Genomic DNA, 25,218 nt, shown 5'->3' on the forward strand with positions numbered 1-25,218 from the left:
TATTTAGTTGTATAACCACAGTTTTTCATGATTTCTTCACATCTGCAAGGCATTAATTTTGTTGGTTTGGAACCATGATTTTGTTCGTTTACTAGTGTGCTTGGGGTCATTGTCTTGTTGAAACACCCATTTCAAGGGCATGTCATCTTCAGCATAAGGCAACATGACCTCTTAAGTATTTTGACATATCCAAACTGATCCATGATCCTGGTATGCGATATATAGGCCCAACACCATAATAGGAGAAAAATGCCCATACCATGATGCTTGCACCACCATGCTTCACTGTGAACTGTGGGTTGAATTCAGAGTTTGGGGGTCATCTCACAAACTCTCTGCGGGCCTTAGACCCAAAAAGAACAATTTTACTCTCATCAGTCCACAAAATATTCCTCCATTTCTCTTTAGGCCAGTTGATGTGTTCTTTGGCAAATTGTAACCTCTTCTGCATGTCTTTTATTTAACAGAGGGACTTTGCGGGGATTCTTGCAAATAAATTAGCTTCACACAGGCGTCTTCTGTCACAGCACTTACAGGTAACTCCAGACTGTCTTTGATCATCCTGGAGCTGATCAATGGGTGAGCCTTTGCCATTCTGGTTATTCTTCTATATTCTTCTATCCATTTTGATGGTTGTTTTCCGTTTTCTTCCACGCATCTCTGGTTTTTTGTCCATTTTAAAGCATTGGAGATCATTGGAGATGAACAGCCTATAATTTTTTGCACCTGCGTATAAGTTTTCCCCTCTCCAATCAGCTTTTTAATCAAACTACGCTGTTCTTCTGAACAATGTCTTGGACGTCCCATTTTCCTCAGGCTTTCAAAGAGAAACGCATGTTCAACAGGTGCTGGCTTCATCCTTAAATAGGGGACACCTGATTCACAATTTTGTTTTGTTTAACAAAATTGATGAACTCACTGACTGAATGCCACACTACTATTATTGTGAACACTCCCTTTTCTACTTTTTTTTTTTACTAATAGCCCAATTTCACAGTCTTAAGAGTGTGCATATTATGAATGCTTGGTCTTGTTGGATTTGTGAGAATCTACTGAATCTACTGGTACCTTGTTTCCCATGTGACAACTAAGAAATATATTCAAAACCTGGATTAATCTTTTTAGTCACATAGCACTACTATTATTCTGAACACTACTGTTTATATATATATATATAACATTAACATATATATATATATATATATATATATACACACACATATACATACATACACAAACTAAAGTAAAGTAGGGGTTTAACTGAAATCATCAATACTCTGTTCAGTAAAGTGGGGCGTCGTAAAGTGTCTTTGGTGAAACACGATCATACTCCAATTCAAAGTGGTCTGAGATGCACTCATTTAGAATGTCCAGTTCACAATTAGTGAAAAGCAGATATACTTGGTTCAAGTCATCCTGTGCACAAGAAAGTGTGACTGATACACACATAGACGCAGTGAAGTTGTGTAATCTCCTCTGCATTTACCACTGGTGGGGTATAAAAAAAGAAAGGAAATCTAGGTTAGTCTCAAACTTTATATTTTACCAAGTTTAGCCTAGATTTCATGTGACCACACACAAAAAGCAATGTGTTTTCTACATGGCTTTCTGTAATGAAACTATTCCCAAATAATAGCTCAAAGTCTGCACATGTTCGCTTTCTACTGCCATCTGTTTTAAAAGGCAAATTAAAAACCCTTAATGTCGAAATACATATGCACCTAAATTTTTTTTTGCTATGTGACAAAAAGAAAAACATTGCATGACAGCAGTGACTAAGTACTCACTTTGTGGATTACAGTACTTATACTACTTAATAATTACCTCCATTATGGAAACTATGCATGGTTGGTTGGTCAAAAAAGGAACAAAGAAAAAGAAAAAATGTGCTTGATATATGCTGAAGGAAGTACCTATTAAATTTTGGTGCAGACTGGGATGTAATGACAGATGCTAGAATTTTTTTTCTTCAACTTTGCAACACGAAGCATTTCTTAGTATTTTTGATGATTTCTCATTAAAAGAAACCATCCCCCCCCATTAACTGGAGTAACCAGTTATGGAAAATAATAATTCAACAGCCATTTAAAAATTTAAATATGTATGATCAAAAGATTGGCACAGATATTCCAACCACTGGTCTTTGCAGAAGAATATACTGAAACTGCTCCTCCAGTTTAACCTACATATTCAAGTACACTTTTGATTTATATGAATCCTATTAGTTTGCCGTCTTTGGGACCCACGAGGTACATTAATCAAAAGGTGTTACAAAATAGCACAAAAACATTATTTACACTTTCCCAAATCTTTCAGCACGCTTCGTTTTCTTCGCCTGTGAAAAAAGGAAAACCATAAGTTACCAACATGAATACAAAACCTGAATCATCTCAATAGTTTCCAGGCAAGACAAGTTGTATTTTATATAGGTCATCTGCATTATCCTGATTAAATGTGACAACCAAATGATAAAAATACCAAACACAAAAACTGATACCTCAACATCATCGACACCAACTGAAGCGGCACTCGTTAGGATTCCAAATCTCTCCTTCCTTTTCTTCAGCTTTTCATCTTCTTCAATCTGCAAACATGTTAATTTCATTTCAGTGACAAAGAAATATTGCAGGAAAATTATCTAAATTGCAAAGCAAATTTTAAACATGAAGGCATACCCTCTTGGAAGTTGTAATTTTATGACTGCATGAATTAATGCAAATTTAAACAAGTATGGAGGCTTGGAAATCCCCTCCGCCACAAAACTGTTTCCACAATACGTTAAAATTTAAAAAGTCATTTAACAAAGGAGACAAAATTTTTTGACTAAAATGTAGCATTTGAAAAGATTTTCTGAAGACCCACTTTTTCAGACTGTCTTATCGTTAATCTAATTTGTTTTATGTTTGCCTTGTAATTTCTTTTTATTCTACTGTGTTTTATCCTTTTATTGTGCCTTTCTTGATTTTAAATTACTTTGTGCTGTTATGTGAAACACCTTGGGGCGACTCTGTCGTGAGATGGCGCTATATAAATTAATAAATTGAAATTGATTTTCATACAAGAAGAGATCAAATCCAGGCTCGAGTTTCTTGTGCCTTCTGGCAAACATTAGCTGAATATTTTTTTGTTAAAAAAACAAAACAGACTGTGTCAGTCCACCAGACTGAACAGATTCTCTGATCACAGCCACAGCAGCCTAACTTCTTGGGTGTCTTGATTGTTCAAATTCAGTTTTTAAGAACTCCCTACACCACCCAGATTTACTGTTTATTTTTCTTAATGATTGATGTAAATGAAGTCTAAGACATATTCAGTGCTTTGGAAATGTTCACGTGTCCATCCGGTGACGTGTTAAGAAACCTGACTGAGTCATGATTTGTATGAATCTTTTCAGCTATTTGTGTAACTGATTAATCTATTGATTACTCAAGCTTTTATGTTTTGATTAATTTATTGACTATTATCTGATTAGTTAATTATTCATTTGGTTAGCTTACCAATACACAGCCATAATTTTTACAACCAACTTTTACCCTTATATGAAAAGCATTCTCGTAAATAGCATTTACTCGTATTTTAAAAAATACAAAAATTCCCAACATAAGGATAGAAGTCCCAAAATTTAAGAAGGGCATTAAACAGAATAGATAAATAAATAATAAAAAAATACAGCTTAGCCTCTTTTTAATATGAAATCTATGAACGAAGGAATCATTTCCAACTTTAACTTTTACCAAATTATTACACTAATAACAAAACGTAACATTTTTGTAGTACAGGTTTAATTAATAGGTAACCATGTTAATAATTGTAGATATGGAGGACACCCAGGACATGCTGGAGGGACTACATCTCTCGGCTGGCTTGGGAACGCCTTGGGGTTCCCCCGGAGGAGGTGTGTGTGGATCGGGAGGTCTGGGCGGCTTTGCTTGAGCTGCTGCCCCCGCTACCCGACTCCAGATAAAGCGGAAGAAGATGGATGGATGGATGGATGGATGTTAATAATTGGGCAGCACAGTCTTGTTTGAAGCCCTGCGTGATATCGCGGGATTTGACCATTCGGAGACAGCCTACCTACCTTGCTCAACTGTTTTGTTTTCAGCTGTAGTCACTGAAGCAGTCATGAAAAGTGCATTTTTTTCAGTTCCCATGGAGAAGGGAAGACAAGACAAATGGGAGAGGCTGTGTTGGTAAGTGTTAGCCTACACAGCTAACCAGAGTAGCCGAGTTCTCTCGCCTGCACAACTGCCTCCACATTTTTAAGCTCCAGGTCATAAACAAACTGCAACACTTGCCCACTTTCCACCGCATCATCATTTTTTTCTTTGCATTTTGGTAAATGGGTTGCATTTATATAGCACTTTTCCATCTGCATCAGACAGACACTCAAAGCGCTTTACAATTATGCCTCACATTCACCCACTCACACACTGATGTCAGGGTGCTGCCATGTAAGGTTCTCACCACACACCGGGAGCAACTCAGGGATTAAGGACCTTGCCCAAGGGCCCTTAGTGATTTTCTGGTCAGGCTGGGGTCTTATTGCCGTGTAATTTGTCCAAAAACTCAGAGAAAGTGCCGTGTTCCTGTTGGGGACAGATGAGGGCTGTCCCCGAATGTAGGATTATTGCGTCATATTTTAAAACAAAAACCTACCATCCCCGGCTCTGCTTTTTTTTTTTTTTTCCTTTTAAAGATATTTAGATGTACCTTAGTATACACTAGTAGAGTTCCATCTAAGATTTGGAATGTATAAGATATACCTTACTGAATTTTCATGAATCAAACGGCAATCGTTAAAGCCGAAGCAGCGTTTTGTGAATTAACCTCAGTAAACACACATACTATAAACAATGACAATCATTAAAGCAAGTTATGTTGGTATGAAAAGTATTTAACATGTATTTTACCTGCATGTTTTGCTAAACAGGATAAACAGCATAAACTAACCCGTGCACTGCGGATGTGCAATTTAAAAACAAAACAGTGCAAAAGTAGACCACCTTTGCTGTGATGATCTGAAACACGTCTTATGATGACCTTGTTCACACACCCCGCAACAAAGTATTTGTATCCCTGACAAAACAGCTGTAGATATCCGTGTACTAAATATCAGGGGCATATTCGCATGCCAGCAGCTCCAAAAAGATCTGGAAAAAATACGGGTCCTGAAGCCCAGTTCACACCATGTCGTCATATACCTATCCTTCTCAGACTTTGCAACAAAAAAGTATTTTGCTCTTAGGCTGCGGAATATTGGAATGTTAAGCTTTTCTGTCCATAGTTTCCCATACAACATGGAGGTATACCATCTCACGGCGTGGTTTGGCGACATCGGTGCATACCCTCTACAACAGGGGCATTCAACTCGTTCCAGAAAGGGCCAAGGGGATGCAGGTTTTCTTTGCAACCACCCACTCCAACAGGTGATTTGACTGATTAACATCACTTTGAGCAGATGGAATCAATTAATCAGTGAAAGCACCTGGTGGAGTGGGTAGTTGCAAAGAAAGCCATCCATCACCCTTCATTCTATGCAAATCAACTTATGGAAATGACAGTTTCAATTGTTTGTCAAGTCAACTGGCACAAAAGGATTCTCATAAAATAAATAAATAATCACTTTTACAAACATTTTTTTCATTAGATAAGCCAGGAGACAGACATGAAAACTTCCAAATCACTGAATATGTAGTTCAATCATTAAATGCAGACAGCATGATACTGTATTGTAAATCTGTCTGGAGCAGGCAGTTCAAAACTGAATTGAATGGAGTTGAAATGTTATCTCACACTATTTCATAATTATTTGAAAATTAATTTAAATTACATTAAGACATTACCCACTGCATTCAGGTGACGTCGATGAGATATCAAAGCCAAAGCAAAACTAATTACAACTGAAAGCTCTCAAAGTTGAGGAGTAGCTTTTATTTATTATAAACCAAAGTTAAATTAATTTGAAATCGAATGACCTTTGAAGTTGGCTTTGTTCTATTCATTGCAAAGTTTGAGTGAGTTTTAAGGTTAAGGCCCCCTGGCACTTGCATGACTTTGATGCATGCACTATGTCGTGCAGGAGAGTAAACTCGTCATTAACGGGTGTAGACTGAACCTGAGGGGGCACCGGGGCGTGCAATTGCGAAAAGAGAATTTTGAAATGTTCAAAAAAAAATCTTTCACGCATAAATGTCATGCAACAAACATGAAGTGGTAGTGAACGTTGTGCGATGTACATGCCAACACTATGTGCAGCTCGTCAAGCCGAGTAAAGAAGTGAACAGTGCGAGTGACTGCGTCAGTGCACCACATCAGAGCGCAGCTCGTCTGAACGATTATAATGAAATGTTAAATCTGTCAAAAATACTTTTACAGCTGCACACAAGAAGGAAAGAACATGCAACTGTTTTACCAGGCCATGGGAAAATAAACATGACAAAATTACCTTTTTAGACGGCTCCAAATGCGTTCTCCCTCTTGTTCAGGATGCATGCACGTGAGAAATGCAGAGGCTGGAGCGCGCCTCTGTGATTCAGGAAGCGATTCGAGCTGTTTTCAACAGCCAACTCGAAGAGAAAATGATTAATCTGCTACGAAATAATTATTTTACAGATGCAGCGTCCAGTGCACAGCAGCCAGTGGAACAAAGCGTGGCGTCCAGCTGGGAACACAGCGGGTGGGATTATAACGATGATGTGTGCAAGTGCGTGGATCAAAGTCATGCAAGTGTCAGGGCACCTCAACACCGCTCGCTTGGCACTTAGAAAATGTGTGGCTGTTCATGCTGTTAGCACAAAAACAGTCAGGAATCACTTTTGAGCTGGTAGTGAAATTTGTTTAAGTGCTCCCACGACTGTGAAGTTGCCAAGTATGCATGTGGCATGCCAGAGTGTCAGCTCCCCTAACAACATATGTGTGCGTGTGTTTCACGCAGCCCCCCACCTGCGAGGCGCCTCTTATCTGATCACAGAGTGACACCTTGGTCTGTGGGATAGGTTTATGTGTGAAAGATGTTTTGACCTTTTCAAAATTCTCTTTGTGCAGTTACAAGCGCCGGTGCCACACTCACAACCAGACTACACCCGTTAAAGTTGAGTTTACTTTCCTGCATGACAGTGCTTGCATCAAAGTCGTGCAAGAGTTAGGGCACCATTAGATGTTCGTGTGTGTCACCTGGAATTTGGCCAACACCTGCCTTGAGAGCGATCGAATGGGCTCTCACAGGGCACACTGTCTTTCAGCCAGTGGTGTGCTCAAATAGCTGTAGCAACATGTGTATGAGGTGTTGGAGACAGCTACAATTTTACATGTATTGTATATGATTCCTGATTCATGTGCAATTCGACCACATTCATATTATGTGTGAAGGGGCCCTAACCCCTGTACAAACCTTTGACCTTTGTCACCATTTCTTGCTGTTTTTAACTTATACAGTGAGGAAAATAAGTATTTGAACACCCTGCAATTTTGCAAGTTCTCCCACTTAGAAATCATGGAGGGGTCTGAAATTTTCATCTTAGGTGCATGTCCACTGTGAGAGACATAAAAAAAAAAAAAAAAAAAAAATCAGGAAATTACAATGTATGATTTTTTTTTTAACAATTTATTTGCATGTTACTGCTGCAAATAAGTATTTCAACACCTGCCAAACAGCAGAAATTCTAGCCATCAAAGACCTGTTAGTCTGCCCAGAGCCGGCCCAAGGCATACGCCAACTATGCGGTCGCTTAGGGCCTCCACGCCACCAGGGGGCCCCGAGAGCACTGAGATGTTGTGATAAAAAAGTAAATCTATACATGAAATTAAAATAATATTGACTAATTTAAACGAAACTGTATTACACCCGAAAAAAAATAAAGTAATTTTGACAAAATATCAATACTAGGTTAATTGATGCCTCCTGTTGGCTGCTGCCATCGTTGGGCAAATTTAGATGCACCGCTTGGGTCAGGTGGTCGATGACTAATCGTGAGGAAAGAAGTGAGTGCAAGTCATGTCTCAGAAAATAAATTATCCCTCTGGAGCGGAGAAAAGACAAAAAAGAAGCTGGAAGACGAGGAAAAAAAACCAACAAGACAAAGGTAGGTTTGCATGTCCAATATTTACAATTTTTGTTGTCATTATTTGCGAAATGCTCCGTTCGTTTAGTGTAAAGTGCTTTAGGTGTCTTAAAGTCAAAGGCGATTGCTCTAAGACTGCAAGGGAAGCTCAGCTTCCCCTAAAATGTAAAAAAATAAGTGATCAAATATATACTGTTGTGTGTACGTCATTGACTAAATATGCGGTACAACGCGCTCAACTTTTGTTCAGAATCAGCTTCTTATCACTGGTAACGACATGGCTTTCCTCTCACTCAAACCCGCAGCTTCATAGTGCTTTAAGCAGTCCACAGACTTCAATAGCGACACAAAGCATGGAGCGAAACGAGACGAGTCATTGGATAAATGCTGGGCTTTGTCCCGCCCATTGGACGCTCAGCGTCTCTGGGGGTCTATGGGGCAGTGGGCTGGCCTCGGCTGGCCCGGACGCTCAGCTTCTGCATGATGATTGGATGATCTGCCTGAGGCTGAATCCCTTTTTGATTGACAGCGAAATGAGCGAATCAGCGATCTTTTGGTGTAAACATCCGTGGGAGCATTTTCATTCTGTTCTGAGTTGAACCGGAGACTTTCTTAATCCTCTTAGCGGCATTTTCTTTGTTAAAAACGACTAGTGACAAATCGAGATTCTATTTCTGGTGTTTTTTTTGTGGCTGCTTGTGTTTGGAGACTGACTTCTATCACTCTTTCTGACTTCTATAGCAGTTTCTGTCCCTACCGAGTAGCGGGTGCTGCTGAGCTCCTCCAACGTCACAAAGCACTCACAGGCGGACAAACTTCACACTAGCCTCGTGCCAACCCCAGTTAGCAAGCTGCACATAATGGCAGACAATTTGAATGTTGTGGACCAGATTTTGGCAAAGCCATTTGATAGTCTTCCTTACGAAGAAAAACTTAGAGTTAAACAGCAGGGCAGATCAACTCCTCAGATTAATTTGGTGCAAAAGGTGGGGAAAAGTAGCTCAGCTCTCAACGGTTTGCAGGCCAAAGTTAAATCAATAGCCCCCAGTGCAATGTGTGTGCATAGCAATGCACACACATTGCTGTTATGTTGTGGATTTCTATGTTCATTTTGGAGATTAAGTATTCTATTTATTTAAGTATTTAATTTTGGCCATATTGGCCTCTCTTCATTGGCTTCCTGTTAATTCTAGAATAGAGTTTAAAATTCTTCTTCTTACTTATAAGGTTTTGAATAATCAGGTCCCATCTTATCTTAGGGACCTCGTAGTACCATATCACCCCAATAGAGTGCTTCGCTCTCAGACTGCAGGCTTACTTGTAGTTCCTAGGGTTTGTAAGAGTAGAATGGGAGGCAGAGCCTTCAGCTTTCAGGCTCCTCTCCTGTGGAACCAGCTCCCAATTCAGATCAGGGAGACAGACACCCTCTCTACTTTTAAGATTAGGCTTAAAACTTTCCTTTTTGCTAAAGCTTATAGTTAGGGCTGGATCAGGTGACCCTAAACCATCCCTTAGTTATGCTGCTATAGACGTAGACTGCTGGGGGGTTCCCATGATGCACTGTTTCTTTCTCTTTTTGCTCTGTATGCGCCACTCTGCATTTAATCATTAGTGATCGATCTCTGCTCCCCTCCACAGCATGTCTTTTTCCTGGTTCTCTCCCTCAGCCCCAACCAGTCCCAGCAGAAGACTGCCCCTCCCTGAGCCTGGTTCTGCTGGAGGTTTCTTCCTGTTAAAAGGGAGTTTTTCCTTCCCACTGTAGCCAAGTGCTTGCTCACAGGGGGTCGTTTTGACCGTTGGGGTTTTACATAATTATTGTATGGCCTTGCCTTACAATATAAGGCGCCTTGGGGCAACTGTCTGTTGTGATTTGGCGCTATATAAAAAAAAATTGATTGATTGATTAATTTTGATTACAACTTTAGTTTTCTGTAAGATAATGTGAATGTCATTTGATTCTCTTTTGTATTTGGATATTGAACATTTTGCACACCATTGCACAAGAAATTAAGCTATTTAACGTGTTTACTATAAATGCAGTCTCCTGCCTGCTGATGTTACTTTCAAATAGTTAAATTAATGAGCCATACTTATACATCACTCTGTATGTAGAAGTTAATTAAAATATATTTATGAGTTTGCTACCCCTTTAAGGTTAAAAACAAGAATGACACCTGTATGATGTAAGATAATTACAAATAATGCTAATGATTGTGGGTACGTTACACACATAACAGTGTTATAGAATAATGAGGCATCTGGTGCTGAGGTGATGGTAGGGGGGCCCCCAAATGAAATTCTGCTTAAGGCCCCATAAAGGCTTGGGCTGGCCCTGAGTCTGCCTCTAAAAAGTCCACCTCCACTCCACTTATTATTCCAAATTAGAAGCACCTATTTGAGGTTGTTAGCTGCATAAAGACACCTGTCCACCCCACACAATCAGTAAGACTCCAGCTATTAACACGGCTAAGACCAAAGAGCTGTCCAAAGACACCAGAGACAAAATTGTAGACCTCCACAATGCTGGAAAGGGCTACGGGGCAATTTGGTGAAAAAAGATCAACTGTTGGAGCAATTATGAGAAAATGGAAGAAGCTAAATATGATTGTCAATCTCCCTCGAACTGGGGCCCCATGCAAGATCCCACCCAGTGGCGTATCAATGATCCTAAGAAAGGTGAGGAATCAGCTCAGAACTGCACAAGAGGAGCTGGTCAATGACCTGAAGAGAGCTGGCACCACTGTTTCCAAGGTTACTGTGGGTAATACACTAAGACGTCATGGGTTAAAATCATGCATGGCAGGGAAGGTTCCCCTGCTTAAATCAGCACACGTTCAGGCCCGTCTTAAGTTTGGCCATGACCATATGGATGATCCAGAGGAGTCATGGGAGAAAGTTATGTGGTCAGATGAGACCAAAATAGAACTTTTTGGTCTTAATTCCACTCACCGTGTTTGGAGGAAGAAGAATGCCGAGTACCATCCCAAAAAGGCCGTCCCTACTCTGAAGCATGGGGGTGGAAGCATCATGCTTTGGGGGTGTTTTTCTGCACATGCCACGGGACGACTGCACTGTATTAAGGAGAGGATGGCCATGTATTGCGAGATTTTGGGGAACAACCTCCTTCCCTCAGTTACAGCATTGAAGATGGGTCATGGATGGGTCTTCCAACATGACAATGACCCGAACCACACAACCAGGATAACCAAGGAGTGGCTCCCTAAGAAGCATATCAAGGTTCTGCAGTGGCCTAGCCAGTCTCCAGACCTAAACCCAATAGAAAATCTTTGGAGGGAGCTCAAACTCCGTGTTTCTCAGTGACAGCTCAGTAACCTGGCTGAACTAGAGAAGATCTGTGTGGAGGAATGGACCAAAATCCCTGCCGCCGTGTATGCAAACCTGGTGAAAAACTACAGGAAACGTTTGACCTCTGTAATTGCAAACAAAGGCTACTGTACCAAATATTAACATTGATTTTCACAGGTGTTCAAATACTTATTTGCAGCAGTAACATGCAAATGAATTATAAAAAAAAAAAAAAAAAAAAAAAAATCATACATTGTGATTTCCGGATTTTTTCTTTTAGATTATGTCTCTCACTGTGGACATGCACCTAAGATGAAAATTTCAGACTCCTCCATGATTTCTAAGTGGGAGAACTTGCAAAATCGCAGGGTGTTCAAATACTTATTTTCCTCACTGTAACTATGTAACATTCAGTCATAGATAGTCCAAACTATACCTTTTACAAATCTTGATGAGACAAATATTGTGCTTTCAGTATGCCTGGAGCATTTTTAAATTTTGACTTCTGTGTAATTTTCCACGCCTACCTAGCGCCACCCCATTTGAAAATTCAAGTGGCCTGTCTACTTTTTCAAAAGAGTAATGTCTAAAGATGCCTTAACACTTGCACGCATTTAACCTCCGCACTGCCACGCAATTCGTCGTGACAATGCCACCCGCTGTGTTCCCAGCTGGATGCTGCTGGACAGTGCGTATATAAAATAATTATTTCATAGTGGATTAATCATTTTTCAGCTAGATGATTGTCAATTTCCTCCTCGTCTTCAAACTCATTACATGTGTGATCCTCATATTCTGAAATTTCTTGGCGGCACGGTGACAGAAGTGACTAGTGTGGTTCAAGACTCCCCATGCCCCATTTTTCATGTACATCTGGAGATGCACCAGGAATGTCATCCAGCATAAAATGAGTGTCAAATCAAAATTAAGATTCATATGAGCCACTGTGATGACCCAACCCCCTCCCCAAATAAAAAAACAAACAAAACAAGAAGCTGAAAGAAATTACTCTTCCACTTGATTTTGTAAAGCTTCTCACTCTTCAAACATAATTTCTAAAGTCCTCCAAGTAGAAAATCTTTTCATCATCATCTATTGTGATTAAGAGCCACATTTGCAAAACTAGCTGTGCCCCGTCCTCAATGTAATTTAAATGTACCGGCCCGGGTTTTGCGGTCGCAGGATGCAGGACTACTGTGTGTTCCTAGGGTGAAGAAGTCAGAGGATCAAAGAGCCTTCTCTTATTGTGCACCCGCTCTATGGAACAGTTTCCCTGCGACTGTGAGGCAGTCAGATTTCATGGACATTTTAAGTCAAGACTAAAAACGTAATTTTACTCCCTTCCTTATGAATAACTGATTTTTTTTTTAAATCAGTTTTATTCTTTTACTTGTGTATTTGAATCTTTTAATTTACTCACTCATTGTAATTTTTCACTGTTTTGTGTGACGCGCCTTGAGGCAACTTTTGTTGTGATTTGGTGCGTTATAAATAGAATAAACTGAAATAGAATTGAAAATGTGTAGAGGAACACACAGTGTGGAGTCAATGAAAATGTGCTCTTTCAAATGTTCTTCATAAAAAATGAGCCAAGTGCAATGAGTCTGAGGAGTCTTTTAGTAAAGATTGAAAAATGAGTCCCCACAGACTCAAAGCACCACACAGGGGTAGGAAGTTAAATTTCATATTGTTTGCCAGACTCGAGCCTGATTCTCTTTAAGCTCCTGTACAGATTTCCTATGTTAATAACATGTAAATACATTTCATGTATTTATTTGTAAAAGAAGTCAACAGTACTGACATCATGCATGCTTTTGTTGTTTTTGCACTGTTTCTTTCTTTTTTTGCTCCGTATGCATCACTCTGCATTTAATCATTAGTGATCGATCTCTGCCCCCCTTCTCGGCATGTCTTTTTCCTGGTTCTTTCCCTCAGCCCCAACCAGTCTCAGCAGAAGACTGCCCCTCCCTGAGCCTGGTTCTGCTGGAGGTTTCTTCCTGTTAAAAGGGAGTTTTTCCTTCCCACTGTGGCCAAGTGCTTGCTCATAGGGGGGTCGTTTTGACCGTTGGGGTTTTTCATGGTTATTGTATGGCCTTGCCTTGCAATATGGAGCGCCTTGGGGCAACTGTTTGTTGTGATTTGGCGCTATATAAGAAAAAAGTTGATTGATTGATTGATTTTGTATATAGTCATCTCACCTTTTGAGAAATGGCCGACACATTCATGCCAAACCGTTCTGCTCGTTTCTTCAGTTGTTCTATATTCACCTTATGAGACACAAAAAGATTCAAATAAGCAAACTAAATACTCAGGAAATATTTGCACTAAATGATGTGCACACAGTATATGCAAAACTTACAGCAGCTTTACTATTTGCAACATGACCTATGTGGGAGACAGACATTTAAAGTGGGTTAGAAAAACAGTCAACACTTGAGAACAAGTTAAAGAATGCAGAAAACAAAGAATAATTTGTAAAAGCATATAACAGATTATACAACAGTCTCTCTTTGGTTTCATCATCTTCACTGTTGCCCTAGTTCGCATAAAATATTTAAAATTTAGATTTAGTATCAGAAAATGTGACCACACACCTGGAGAGGGACTTGAAGCATCACTGGGTAAACCAAACCTGAAAGAGAGCGATAATCAATATTTACAATATTAAATAATAAAATATTTACTTTCCACCAACAAAGCAGGGTTCTCCCCAGAAAATGGAACAACGGCATTGCGCCATCATACTGTTAGGACAGCGCCATTGTACTGTGCCGTGCTGTTTTTAATGCAGCCAGGCTATTGCAGAACTATTTTTTTCTTATTATTGTTGTTTATGCACCAATGACCCCAGATCGAATTACTTGTATATAAGAACTTACACTGCAATAAATTTAAAATTAATCCGCCACGAAATAATTATTTTATATACATTGAGGAAAATAAGTATTTGAACACCCTGCAAATTTGCAAGTTCTCCCACTTAGAAATCATGGAGGGGTCTGAGATTTTCACCTTAGGTGTATGTCCACTGTGAGAGACATAATCTAAAAAAAAAAAAAGCCATCCGGAAATCACAATGTATGATTTTTTTAAAATAATTTATTTGTATGTTACTGCTGCAAATAAGTATTTGAACACCTGTGAAAATCAATGTTAATATTTGGTACAGTAGCCTTTGTTTGCAATTACAGAGATCAAATGCTTCCTGTGGTTTTTCACCAGGTTTGCACACACTGCAGCAAGGATTTTGGTCCACTCCTCCATACAAATCTTCTTTAGATCTTTCAAGTTTGGAGTTTCAGCTACTTCCAAAGATTTTCTATTGAGTTCAGGTCTGGAGACTGGCCAGGCCACTCCAGGACCTTGAAATGCTTCTTATGGAGCCCCTCCTTAATTGCCCTGGCTGTGTGTTTGGGGTCATTGTCACGCTGGAAGCCCCAGCAATTGACCCATCTTCAATGCTCTTACTGAGGGAAGAAGGTTGTTTGCCAAAATCTCACAATACATGACCCCATCCATCCTCCCTTCAATACGGTGCAGTCGTCCTGTCCCCTGTGCAGAAGAGCACCGCCAGAGAATGTTTCCATCCCCATGCTTCATGGTTGGGATGGTTTTCTTGGGGTTGTTCTCATCATCTAAACATGGTAAGTGGAGTTGACTCCAAAAAGCTCTATTCTGGTCTCATCTGACCACATGACCTTCTCCCATGCCTCCTCTGGATCATCCAGATGGTCACTGGTGAACTTCAAACAAGCCTGGACATGTGCTGGCTTGAGCAGGGGGACCTTGCTGCCCTGCAGGATTTTAAACCATGACAGCATCATGTGTTACTAATGTAACCTTTGTGACTGTGGTCCAGCTCTCTTCAGGTCATTGACCAGGTCCTCCTGTGTAGTTCTGAGCTTTCTCAGAACTACACTTTCTTCCACTTTCTAATACATAATCATAACAGTTGTTGTCTTCTACCAAGCTGCTTGCCTGTTATCCTGTAGTCCATCCCAGCCTTGTGCAGGTCTACAGTTTTGTCCCTGGTGTCCTTAGACAGCTCTTTGGTCTTGGCTATGGTGGACAGGTTGGCGTGTGATTGATTGAGTGTGTGAACAGGTGTCTTTTATACAGGTAACAAGTTCAAACAGGTGCAATTAATACAGGTAAAGAGTGCAGAATAAGAGGGCTTCTTAAAGAAAAATTAACAGGTCTGTGTGAGCCAGAATTCTTGCTGGTTGGTAGGTGTTCAAATACTTATTTGCAGCAGTAACATAAAAATTATATATATATACATATACATACATACATACATACACACACATACATATATATAAATATATACATACATACATACATACACATATAAATAAAAAAAAAAAAAAATCATACATTGTGATTTCCGGATTTTTTTTTATTTTTAGATTATGTCTCTCACAGTGGACAGGCACCTAAGACGAAAATTTCACACCCCTCCATGATTTCTAAGTGGGAGAACTTGCAAAATCGCAGGGTGTTCAAATACTTATTTTCCTCACTGTAGCATCCAGCGCAGAGCACATGGCAGCTGGTGGAACAAAGGATGGCGTCCAGCTGTGAACACAGCGGGTGGGATTATAACGACACAGGTCGTGCTATTGCGTGAACCACAGGTGTGCTCGTGTCAGGGCACCCTAACGCCTCTGTCACACTGACTGAAGCCCCTTTCACATTGGCATATTCGTAGAGCTGCGGATTGTGGCGTTGTGTTTCATTTAAATATGCCTGAAATGCGCGCGTACTCAGCCCATTTCTGTGTTCGTTTCATACTCGCAGCTGCGTGTGTTCGCTTTTTAATGTGCACACAGTCGCGTGTACCTTGCCGCTATTTAAAACCAGCTCACTCCTGCCGGCTGTGCAGAACACATCACTGCACTTGGAAAACAGTGGACTGTATCAGGACGTTTTTACAGTTGTAGCCAAAGCTGCTATTTTCTGCTTCTGTGGAAGTGTGTTCTGTTCACTACTGCACCGTGTGGTGCAGAGTCACAGTTCTTTTCAGGATTGATCAGACCTGCTCGATCAGGGCATTTGATGAGCGCACTGACATGCAGCAACGAGGCTTTTATTTTAAAGAGTCACAGCACTTTCCAGGTTTGATCAGACCTGATCGATCAGGGCGTTTGATGAGCGCACCAACATGCAGTGAGCGCGCTTTTATTTTAAAGTCACAGGTTTGATCAGACACACAGAGAGAGAGAGCGCTGTTGTTTCTGGATATCTGAGTTGAGGTTCGATTCCCTGTTCTGACCACACAGGTGCTGTGGGCTGTGTGATCATGTTCTCAGTTGATTCCTCTGGATTCACGCACTCAGTTTTTGGTTGTGTACAGGAGCGCAGTGCTGCACAGACTTGCATGCAGTAACGCTGTGCTGCACAGACTTGCATGCAGTAACGCTGTGCTGCACAGACTTGCATGCAGTAACGCTGTGCTGCACAGACTTGCATGCAGTAACGCTGTGCTGCACAGACTTGCATGCAGTAACGCTGTGCTGCACAGACTTGCATGCAGTAATGCTGTGCTGCACAGACCTGCTTAAAACTGTCCAGTGATCTACGCCAAAGAAAATTGTTTAATTTCTTCCGTCCTATGCGCGTAGCCCTCAACATACTGCTGCGCATGAGAAAAAACTCAACGTAGAGCTGCTAAAAGTGGGCGTAGAGCTGCTCAACTCGGCGTAGACCTGCTCAACTCGGCGTAGACGATACGCTGCAATGAGCAACTCTATGAATACGTCAATGTGAAAGGGGCTTGACAGAGTAAAAGGATCATGGTGCCTTGACACTTGCACAAATCTGTTCCGTGGACTGGTACACGATCTGCCATGCCAAAGAGTAAACTCATAAACCGTGCGCGGCTTCGTGCAAGTGCCCAAAGAAAATTTTGAAATGTTCAAAATCTCTGGTACGCATTAATTATGTGAACTTTACGTGAACACTGAGTGTCACTGCGACTCATTGCGTTAGCGCAGTGCATCACAGTGCAGCTCATCTGAACAATTATGACGAGATGTTAAATGTATCATGAACTTAATTTTACAGATACTCATAAGAAGGAATGAAAATGCAACTGTTTTACCAAGCCATTACAATATAAATACAACAATTACTTTTTAGACAATTCCAAATGTGTTCTCCACGTCATGAAGTCCATAAGTAGAAAAAAGCTGCAGCTATAGAAAATTCCTGTGATTCCTGAAGCGATCAGAGGTGGTTTCATCAGTTAAACTCAGAGCAAATGATTAATCTGTTACAAAATAATTATTTTATATAACAGTGTCCAGCGGCACAAAGCGCAGGATCCAGCAGAACACAACAGGTCACACTGGCACATGGGTTAAAGCAATAAATTTTCATCTGACTGAAATTGTTTCCTGGCAAAAATCAATGCCAGCAATTCCCTAAAAGGTGGCGTAGTGGGGGCACACACTCTTTTTTCCTCAAAAACAATAAACACATTATACAGTATACAAATCTATTCTAAATAGCCTCTAAAGAGAGACAGACAAAGCATAAAAAGAATGCAAAACTTGAACATAAAGGTACATAAAAGGGTGGTGGGGGGTGCGGCGTAGTCTTGATTCTGGAGGGTCTGGGGGTGCCCCCCAGAACATTTTTTAAAGACCAAGTCAAATTTTATGTATTCTGGTGAATTTTAACAGGTATGAAGCCATCTGAAATAAATAAAACTCACTTCAATCTGTGAAGTAAAAACACAGTATTGATTATGGGGGGTCTGGGGGATCTGAGGTGTGAAAATTCACACAGTTCCTTCCTCCACAGTCCACGCTGACGTTGCTGCTGCTTTGAGTAGTTCAGAATGGGATGTTGCTTTGACAATGATACTATCATATTTCGGCCCCAAAGATCGCATGACACCACGTGCGCAAACGTATGCGTGGTTAAATTTTCCAAATGACCGAAATCCGTCGTGGTGATGGAGAACTTTAACCCATGCACTGGCACAACAAATTGTGTGGCAGTGCAGAGGGTGAAATGTGTGCAAGTGTCAGGGTGCATTTAGTTACATATTTAAATATTTTGTCTCTCATGGAGTTGGGGTGCTATTGGACAGATGACATCACATTTCCACTGACATCTCTACTCAGCAGAAGGAATTTTAGGGTTTACATACAAACATGCTGCATATGAGCAGAGTTTGGTGGCCTGAAAACATGACACCATGTTTCCACACTCAAACGACTATGCCACGTGTCCTCGCTGAGAGAGAGAAAAGGACAGCCAGTGGGAGAGAAAAAGAGAGAAAGCACTGTTTATTTTATCAAGACATGGAGTTGTGCTTACTGTGTTGGTCCTTTCTCCACTAGTGCTAGACTTTTGGCCAATCAGAAGGCCAGAATGTACAGTTGGACTGCCGCAGGAAAAATAAAAGACAGTCGCAGGACAAAACGGCAAACAAGCATACAGGCAGTGGGAAAGCTCTCTGCCTGATGTCCGCTGAAAGCTTTGAACACCCACAAAACTTTCTGATGAACTTGGCAGACATTAGCTGACAAGAAATGCATTTTGCGGAAGAGAAAGGACTTTTGTTAGACAAAAATTAACAGAAATGTATAGAATCAGTTCTGCATTCAGTTCCTTGATCTGACACAGTGCGACTGTGGCTTAAAACTGTGTAAGACTGATGAAGCCACTTCAGTGGAAAAACATTTCCCAGCTAAACAAGAAGTCCAGTTGCCTCAACTATATTTTAGGAAGCTTCACATCACTTTTACAGTCAGTTTTCTTTAGACAAATCACAGGATGAATACATGAACATTTACTAAATAGGTCTTGGACTTCACTCATTAGAAAATACAACAGCGCTAAACTGTGTTATAAGTCTGCGTGGAGTAGGAAGTAGGGGTGGGAATATCTAGGCACCTCACAATTTGATTACGATTTAGAGGGCTGCTATTCAATCATAAAACAATTATTGATTCAATTTTCAATTTAATTTTTTCATTTATATAGCACCCAATCACAACAAAGCTGCCTCAAGGTACTTCACTCAAGTAAGGTCTAACCTTACCAACCCTTAATGCATCTTGTTGCGACAGAGAATTTCTTTTTCCCTCTAAATTCTAAAACCCAGGGAGGCTGTTGCAGGAGGGAGACTGACTCAGGTGTTTGGATTATTACCACTCCAGCAAAGTTAAAGGTCAGACTCACACAATTGATTCAGAATCACCCAACATCTGAATTGCAATGCATCTAAGAATTGATCCCCACCCCACCCTTAGTAGTCAGTTCTCAAAAACTGACTAAGGAAGAAGGAGACCTAAAGCCACCAACACATTCATGACACCTCTGAAGTGGTTATAAGCTTCTGTGGATGGGATTAGGAGGACTATGCATAGGGTTAAAAAGTTTCATATATTTGACCCTTACTTCAAAAAAAAAAAAAAAGACCTTAGTAAAGACTTGCCTTGCAGCGCGAATGACTTTCTTGCTTTCAGATGATCCAGACAAATTGAAGCGTTCAGCTCTCTTCTGTAGTCTCTGATCAAATATGAAGACATCAGACAAAACATTTACAGAGTGGTGTTGCACACAAGTATGGGTTTTGCTCACAATGACTGAAAAATATTTCCAATTTCTATTATATCTGTACTTTTCTTACACACTACACTGAAACTACAACTTGCAGTTTAGGAAGAGGGAAAAGTTCCTCTACCAATCCTCATCCACTTGGGCATTTTACTTGTTATTATTGTAATGTTACAATCACCCACTAAGCCAATTTCAGGTCGTCACTCTTTCAAATAAATCATTTTCCAGGACATCTGTCTGACAATTCACGACAGCGGTTGCTCTCAAAAGGTTATGCTATTTACCGGGAGATCTTATACTGACACCATTTTCTTCCTTTATATATATATATATATATATATATATACAGTGTTGCCACAGTTACTTTTAAAAAGTAATCCAATTACTGATTACTCCTTGAAAAAGTAACTTAGTTACTTTACTGATTACTCAATTGTAAAAGTAACTAAGTTAGATTACTAGTTACTTTTTTAGTTACTTTCCCCAGCTGCCGACAACAACCCACATCAACATGACAATGATACCTGTTTTGCCAAAACTCACTTTATAGTCACCCTTTCTTGACTTCAATGAAAACAAATACTTGTTTTATAAAAAGTAAAATAAAGACCTCTTTCTTGACCTCATATTTAACTGTTGACAGCACTGTAACAGTAAAACTTGCAATTTCAAACCTACATTGTTTATAAATGTAACTATTAAATTCTAACATTTTTCTAACATTTAAATTCTCTAAACATTTTACTTGTCGAAATTATTATTATTTGAAGCAGTATTAGTAGTTGTAGTAAAAAACGGCTTCAAAACTGGACCTTTAATCTAGGGGTGTTGTGGGGGAGGGGGCACATCCTTGCCCCACGCCCACATTCCATCTGGATTCGCCCCTGCTTTGGCGTTTCAGCACAAAGAATGGATAACATTTATTTATGCAGAAAACAGGACCAGATTTACAGGTAAAGTTTTATTGCGTTTTCACATCATGTGGTCCTCAGAAAGAGAGTTTAGGTGCATTTGAGTGGAAAACAGTGTTAGTTGTTGACGCGTCGCGGAGGATCAGCTGTTTTTAACGAGACGATCAGCTCAGAATTCTAAATAAAGGAGGAAAAAAGTATAAAAATGTCTTTGTAAAGCTCAGTGCAGGTGTGCTGATCACCGCGCTTTAAGACGTGAGAATGAGTCGAGCAGCTGCAAAAAAACGCGGATGAAAAGCTCACAGCTGGCTTAAAGTGGGCAGTTCAGTCGAACCCCGACCTCCTGCCCACAGACCAAGTTTAATGCTGCTATCGACCCACAATGAAAAATAATAGTAACGCACAGTGACATGGAGAAGTAACTTTAATCTGATTACTGATTTGGAAAGATTAACGCGTTAGATTACTCGTTACTAAAAAAAGTGGTCAGATTAGAGTAACGCGTTACTAAGTAACGCGTTACCGGCATCACTGTATGTATATATATATATATATATATATATATATATGAAATAAATAAATAAAAAATGCATGGTTCTTCATGATAATTACAAGTGATTGTAACCCTACAGCCCTGTCCAGCAGGGAATACAAATAAATATCAAATAAATGTGGAGATTAATAGATACAAATCGGTATCTACATACAAACGTGCACAATGTGAGTGCATCGATTCATTCAGTGTGCATCAATTCAATTGATGGGTGAAATCGTGTTGCATCGCTCACTGCCTGCTTGCATCGAATTTTCTGAGGCACATTGAATGCACCACGAACGGTTCGGGACACCAGAGCGGCCATTGTTTTTGAGGGTGTTTATCAAGAAAATGATTATTTCTCTATGTTGATTGCAGACTGCAGAGGGTCTGCTTGAAGCAACAAAGAAGCGCTTCGACCCACTGTTCGCTGGTTTGCAGAAGCAGCAAATCCACTGGCGCGAGCACCAGCCTGTGCGTAAAATGAAGTTGTCCATCAGGTAAAGGAAATAATATCCTGCGTTTTGTGGGATTAAACAGTTCCAAAGAGCCGCGCAGATTTCGGTCGGAATTAATAACTTCAGGGCGAATTCCCATTTTAAAATGAAATGACACCTCTTTCCAAACATAATACAAACAATAAACGATAACAGACCAAAACCTTTTTTCCCCCCAAAATGAGACGTCCTGCATTTTTTATGAATTACATCCTGACGTGCAGCACAGCCGGCTGAAGAGCTCACCTCAGAGTCTATGGAATTACATTTGTGTCATTAATATCTGAAAGGAAATGCTTTATTAAAAAAACAAAACAAACAAAAAAAAAAACCTAGAGATTTTGTTTATTTCTATTTCTGTCCAGAGATCAAGGATCCAGTGACCAATTTCATATTTATTTACTTAAAAGACCCAATAAAACGTTGACAAAGAAAACTCGTAAAGCCTACTTTTAGTACACAGAAAATTCAGGTATTGATAAGGGAATAGATAAAGAATTGGATCGATAGATAAAATCTGATCAATACCCACCCCCAATTGTATCGCACTGTGAATCGCCATCAAATACATATCAATTCGCATCGAATGGGAACAGTGGTGAATTGTTTCGCATCATCAGTATCGCCATGTATTGCTATATGTATCGTACTGAATCGTTGTCAGTGATGAGATTCACATGCCTAATGCATACATGTATAATGTAATAGTGAATGATGAAATCATAACACGTGGCACCTTTGCTAAGGGAGGGGCTAGCTAATATCAAGATGTGCAGCAGTTTAATTAAGGACAGTCATGGCACTGTAAGAAGAAATATTGTTTGTTCTTTGGTTTTTGATAAGAAAACCGAACATTTTCTTGAAACTACATTGTGTAAATAGTTGAAAAAATGGTAAAGTGGTTTTTGTGAAGGCTCTCAGTTGTCCTTGTGGTTTCCATAATAGAGAAGCTTGAATCTTCGACTGGACTGGGTTGCTTGACGTGAGAAGCAACCCAGTCCGGTAAAGTGGTTGTTAAACTGAGTTATGTAACGGGGTAGGAATATATCAGTTTATACTTCCACATACTCTGTGTCGAACATGTCTGGAGAAGTGAATATGAAATGTAAATGTTTGAAATAAATACCATGAATAAAAGCTTAAGGGGTAACTATGAGTACCACTCATTGTCATTGCATGTCATCATTGGGCACATGAAAATACAGATTTAACACTGATCTCTGCAGTCAAATATGCAGGTACACAGCTTCCATTGAAATTAAAGGAAAAGTTCAGCTGTGATGCGGAATTTGATAGCATGTTGTGTCAACTCTTGTTTGTAACATGTTATACTTACTTCAGTGGCTGTTGATGGAGGAGAAAGTTTCACCACCTTCTTTGCAGGAGGTCTAAAGAGGGGAAAAAAGTTGTAAAAGACTGAAGTATTGAAGAATTGGATATTACTTACTGAAGTGATTTGTTAATATACCTCCACTGTACACTAAAAATGTGGGTGAAACCATAGTTTACCAAAGACAACACTGAAATCCTAGCAATCCAACACTAAGTTAGTGATATCACATCACCCATTTAAACAAAATGTGGACAATGAATGAAGGTTCATTAATGCCTACTTCCCTCAAAATTCTACTCACAAACCCCATAATGACAACATGAATTTTTTTATTTTATTTCTGCAAATTTATTTAAAAATAAAAACTAAGAAAATCACATCTACTTAAATATTCACACCCTTTGCTCGATACTTTGTTGATGCACCTTTGGCAGCAATTACAGCCTCAAGTCTTCTTGAGTATGATCAATCAATCAATCAATTTTATTTATATAGCGCCAAATCACAACAAACAGTTGCCCCAAGGCGCTTTATATTGTAAGGCAAGGCCATACAATAAATATGATGCCATAAGTGTGGCGCAGCATCTCAGGGTGGATAGGGAGCATTAGAGTACAGCCATTTTCAGATCTCTCCAGCGATGTTCAAATTGGATTCAGGTCTGGGCTCTGGCTGGGCCACTCAAGGACATTCACAGAGTTGTCCTGAAGCCACTCCTTTGATATCTTGGCTGTGTGCTTAGGGTCATTGTCCTGCTGATAGATGAACTGTCTCCTCAGACTGAGGTCAAGAGCGCTCTGGAGCAGGTTTTCATCCAGGATGTCTGTACATTGCTGCATTCATCTTTCCCTCAATCCTGACTTGTCTCCCAGTTCCTGCTGCCGAAAAACATCCCCACAGCATGATGCTGCCACCACCATGCTTCACTGTAGCGATTGTGCCTGGTTTCCTCCAAACACGATGCTGGGCATTCAAGCCATCAGACCAGAGGATTTTGTTTCTCATGGTCTTCAGGTGCCTTTTGACAAACTCCAGGTGGGCTACCATGTGCCTTTTACTAAGGAGTGGTTTCTGTCTGGCCACTCTACCATACAGATCTGATAGGTGGATTGCTGCAGAGATGGTTGTCCTTCTAGAAGGTTCTCCTCTCTCCACAGAAGAATGCTGGAGCTCTGACAGAGTGACTACTGGGTTCTTGGTCACCTCCCTGACTAAGACTCTTCTCCCAACCACTCAGTTTAGATGGGCGGTCAGTTCTACTAAGAGTCCTGGTGGATCCAAACTTTTTCCATTTACAGTTGATGGAAGCCAATGTGCTCATTGGGACCTTCAAAGCAGCAGAAATGTTTCTGTACTCTTCCCCAGATTTGTACCTTGAAACAATCCTGTCTTGGAGGTTTACAGACAATTCCTTTGACTTCATACTTGGTTTGTGCTCTGACAGTGCATGTCAGAGCACAAAATGAATCAGTTTGAACATTAAATATCTTGTCTTTGTGGTGTACAGTAGTCCCTCGTTTATCGCGGGAGTTGCGTTGTAAAAATAACCCGCGATAAGCGAAATCCATAAAGTAGTCAGCGCTATTTTTTGCAATTATTATAGATGTTTTAAGGCTGTAAAACCTCTCACTACACACTTTATACACTTTTTCAAACAGGCATTAACATTTTCTTACTTTTCTCTCCTGTGTAAACACTCTTTTTTCTTCTTGGCGAGAAGATTATAAACAGACACACGCAGAACTCTCCCTTCGCTCACTGCCTCCGGGGGTCCGGATGCGGGACCCACAAAGAATCCAAGTCCTTTCTCGATGGCCACGGAGCTCTGCGGCTGTGGTCAACATCCGCATCAAAACAGCGAGCGTAGTCTCTGGACCTCTTGTCAGATTTGGCGCAGCTCCGCACAGCAGACAGGAGGGTGGTGTGAGTGGCCCGCTGCTGCGTTTACAGAGCCCGCAGACTCAGTAACCACATCGGAGGCAGTGAGAGCAATCGCAGT

The 25,218-nt window shown here is 40.3% G+C and overlaps 1 protein-coding gene across 1 annotated transcript in view; it reads right to left on the reverse strand.

Moving 5' to 3' along the window:
* Positions 1-1,383: 1,383 nt before the first annotated feature.
* Positions 1,384-25,218, reverse strand: part of sarnp (SAP domain containing ribonucleoprotein) — a 29,835-nt gene continuing 6,000 nt past the window's right edge. The window contains exons 5-11 of the mRNA XM_034172010.1: positions 23,223-23,274; positions 19,819-19,892; positions 13,961-13,998; positions 13,726-13,751; positions 13,565-13,633; positions 2,498-2,584; positions 1,384-2,335 (exon numbers count right to left, since the gene is read on the reverse strand). Of these exons, the coding sequence (XP_034027901.1) occupies positions 2,294-2,335; positions 2,498-2,584; positions 13,565-13,633; positions 13,726-13,751; positions 13,961-13,998; positions 19,819-19,892; positions 23,223-23,274 (388 nt within the window). The 3' untranslated portion in view covers positions 1,384-2,293. The remainder of the gene's footprint in view (positions 2,336-2,497; positions 2,585-13,564; positions 13,634-13,725; positions 13,752-13,960; positions 13,999-19,818; positions 19,893-23,222; positions 23,275-25,218) is intronic.

The sequence above is a fragment of the Thalassophryne amazonica genome, chromosome 6 (assembly GCF_902500255.1).
Source record: "Thalassophryne amazonica chromosome 6, fThaAma1.1, whole genome shotgun sequence".
Lineage (NCBI taxonomy): Eukaryota > Metazoa > Chordata > Actinopteri > Batrachoidiformes > Batrachoididae > Thalassophryne > Thalassophryne amazonica.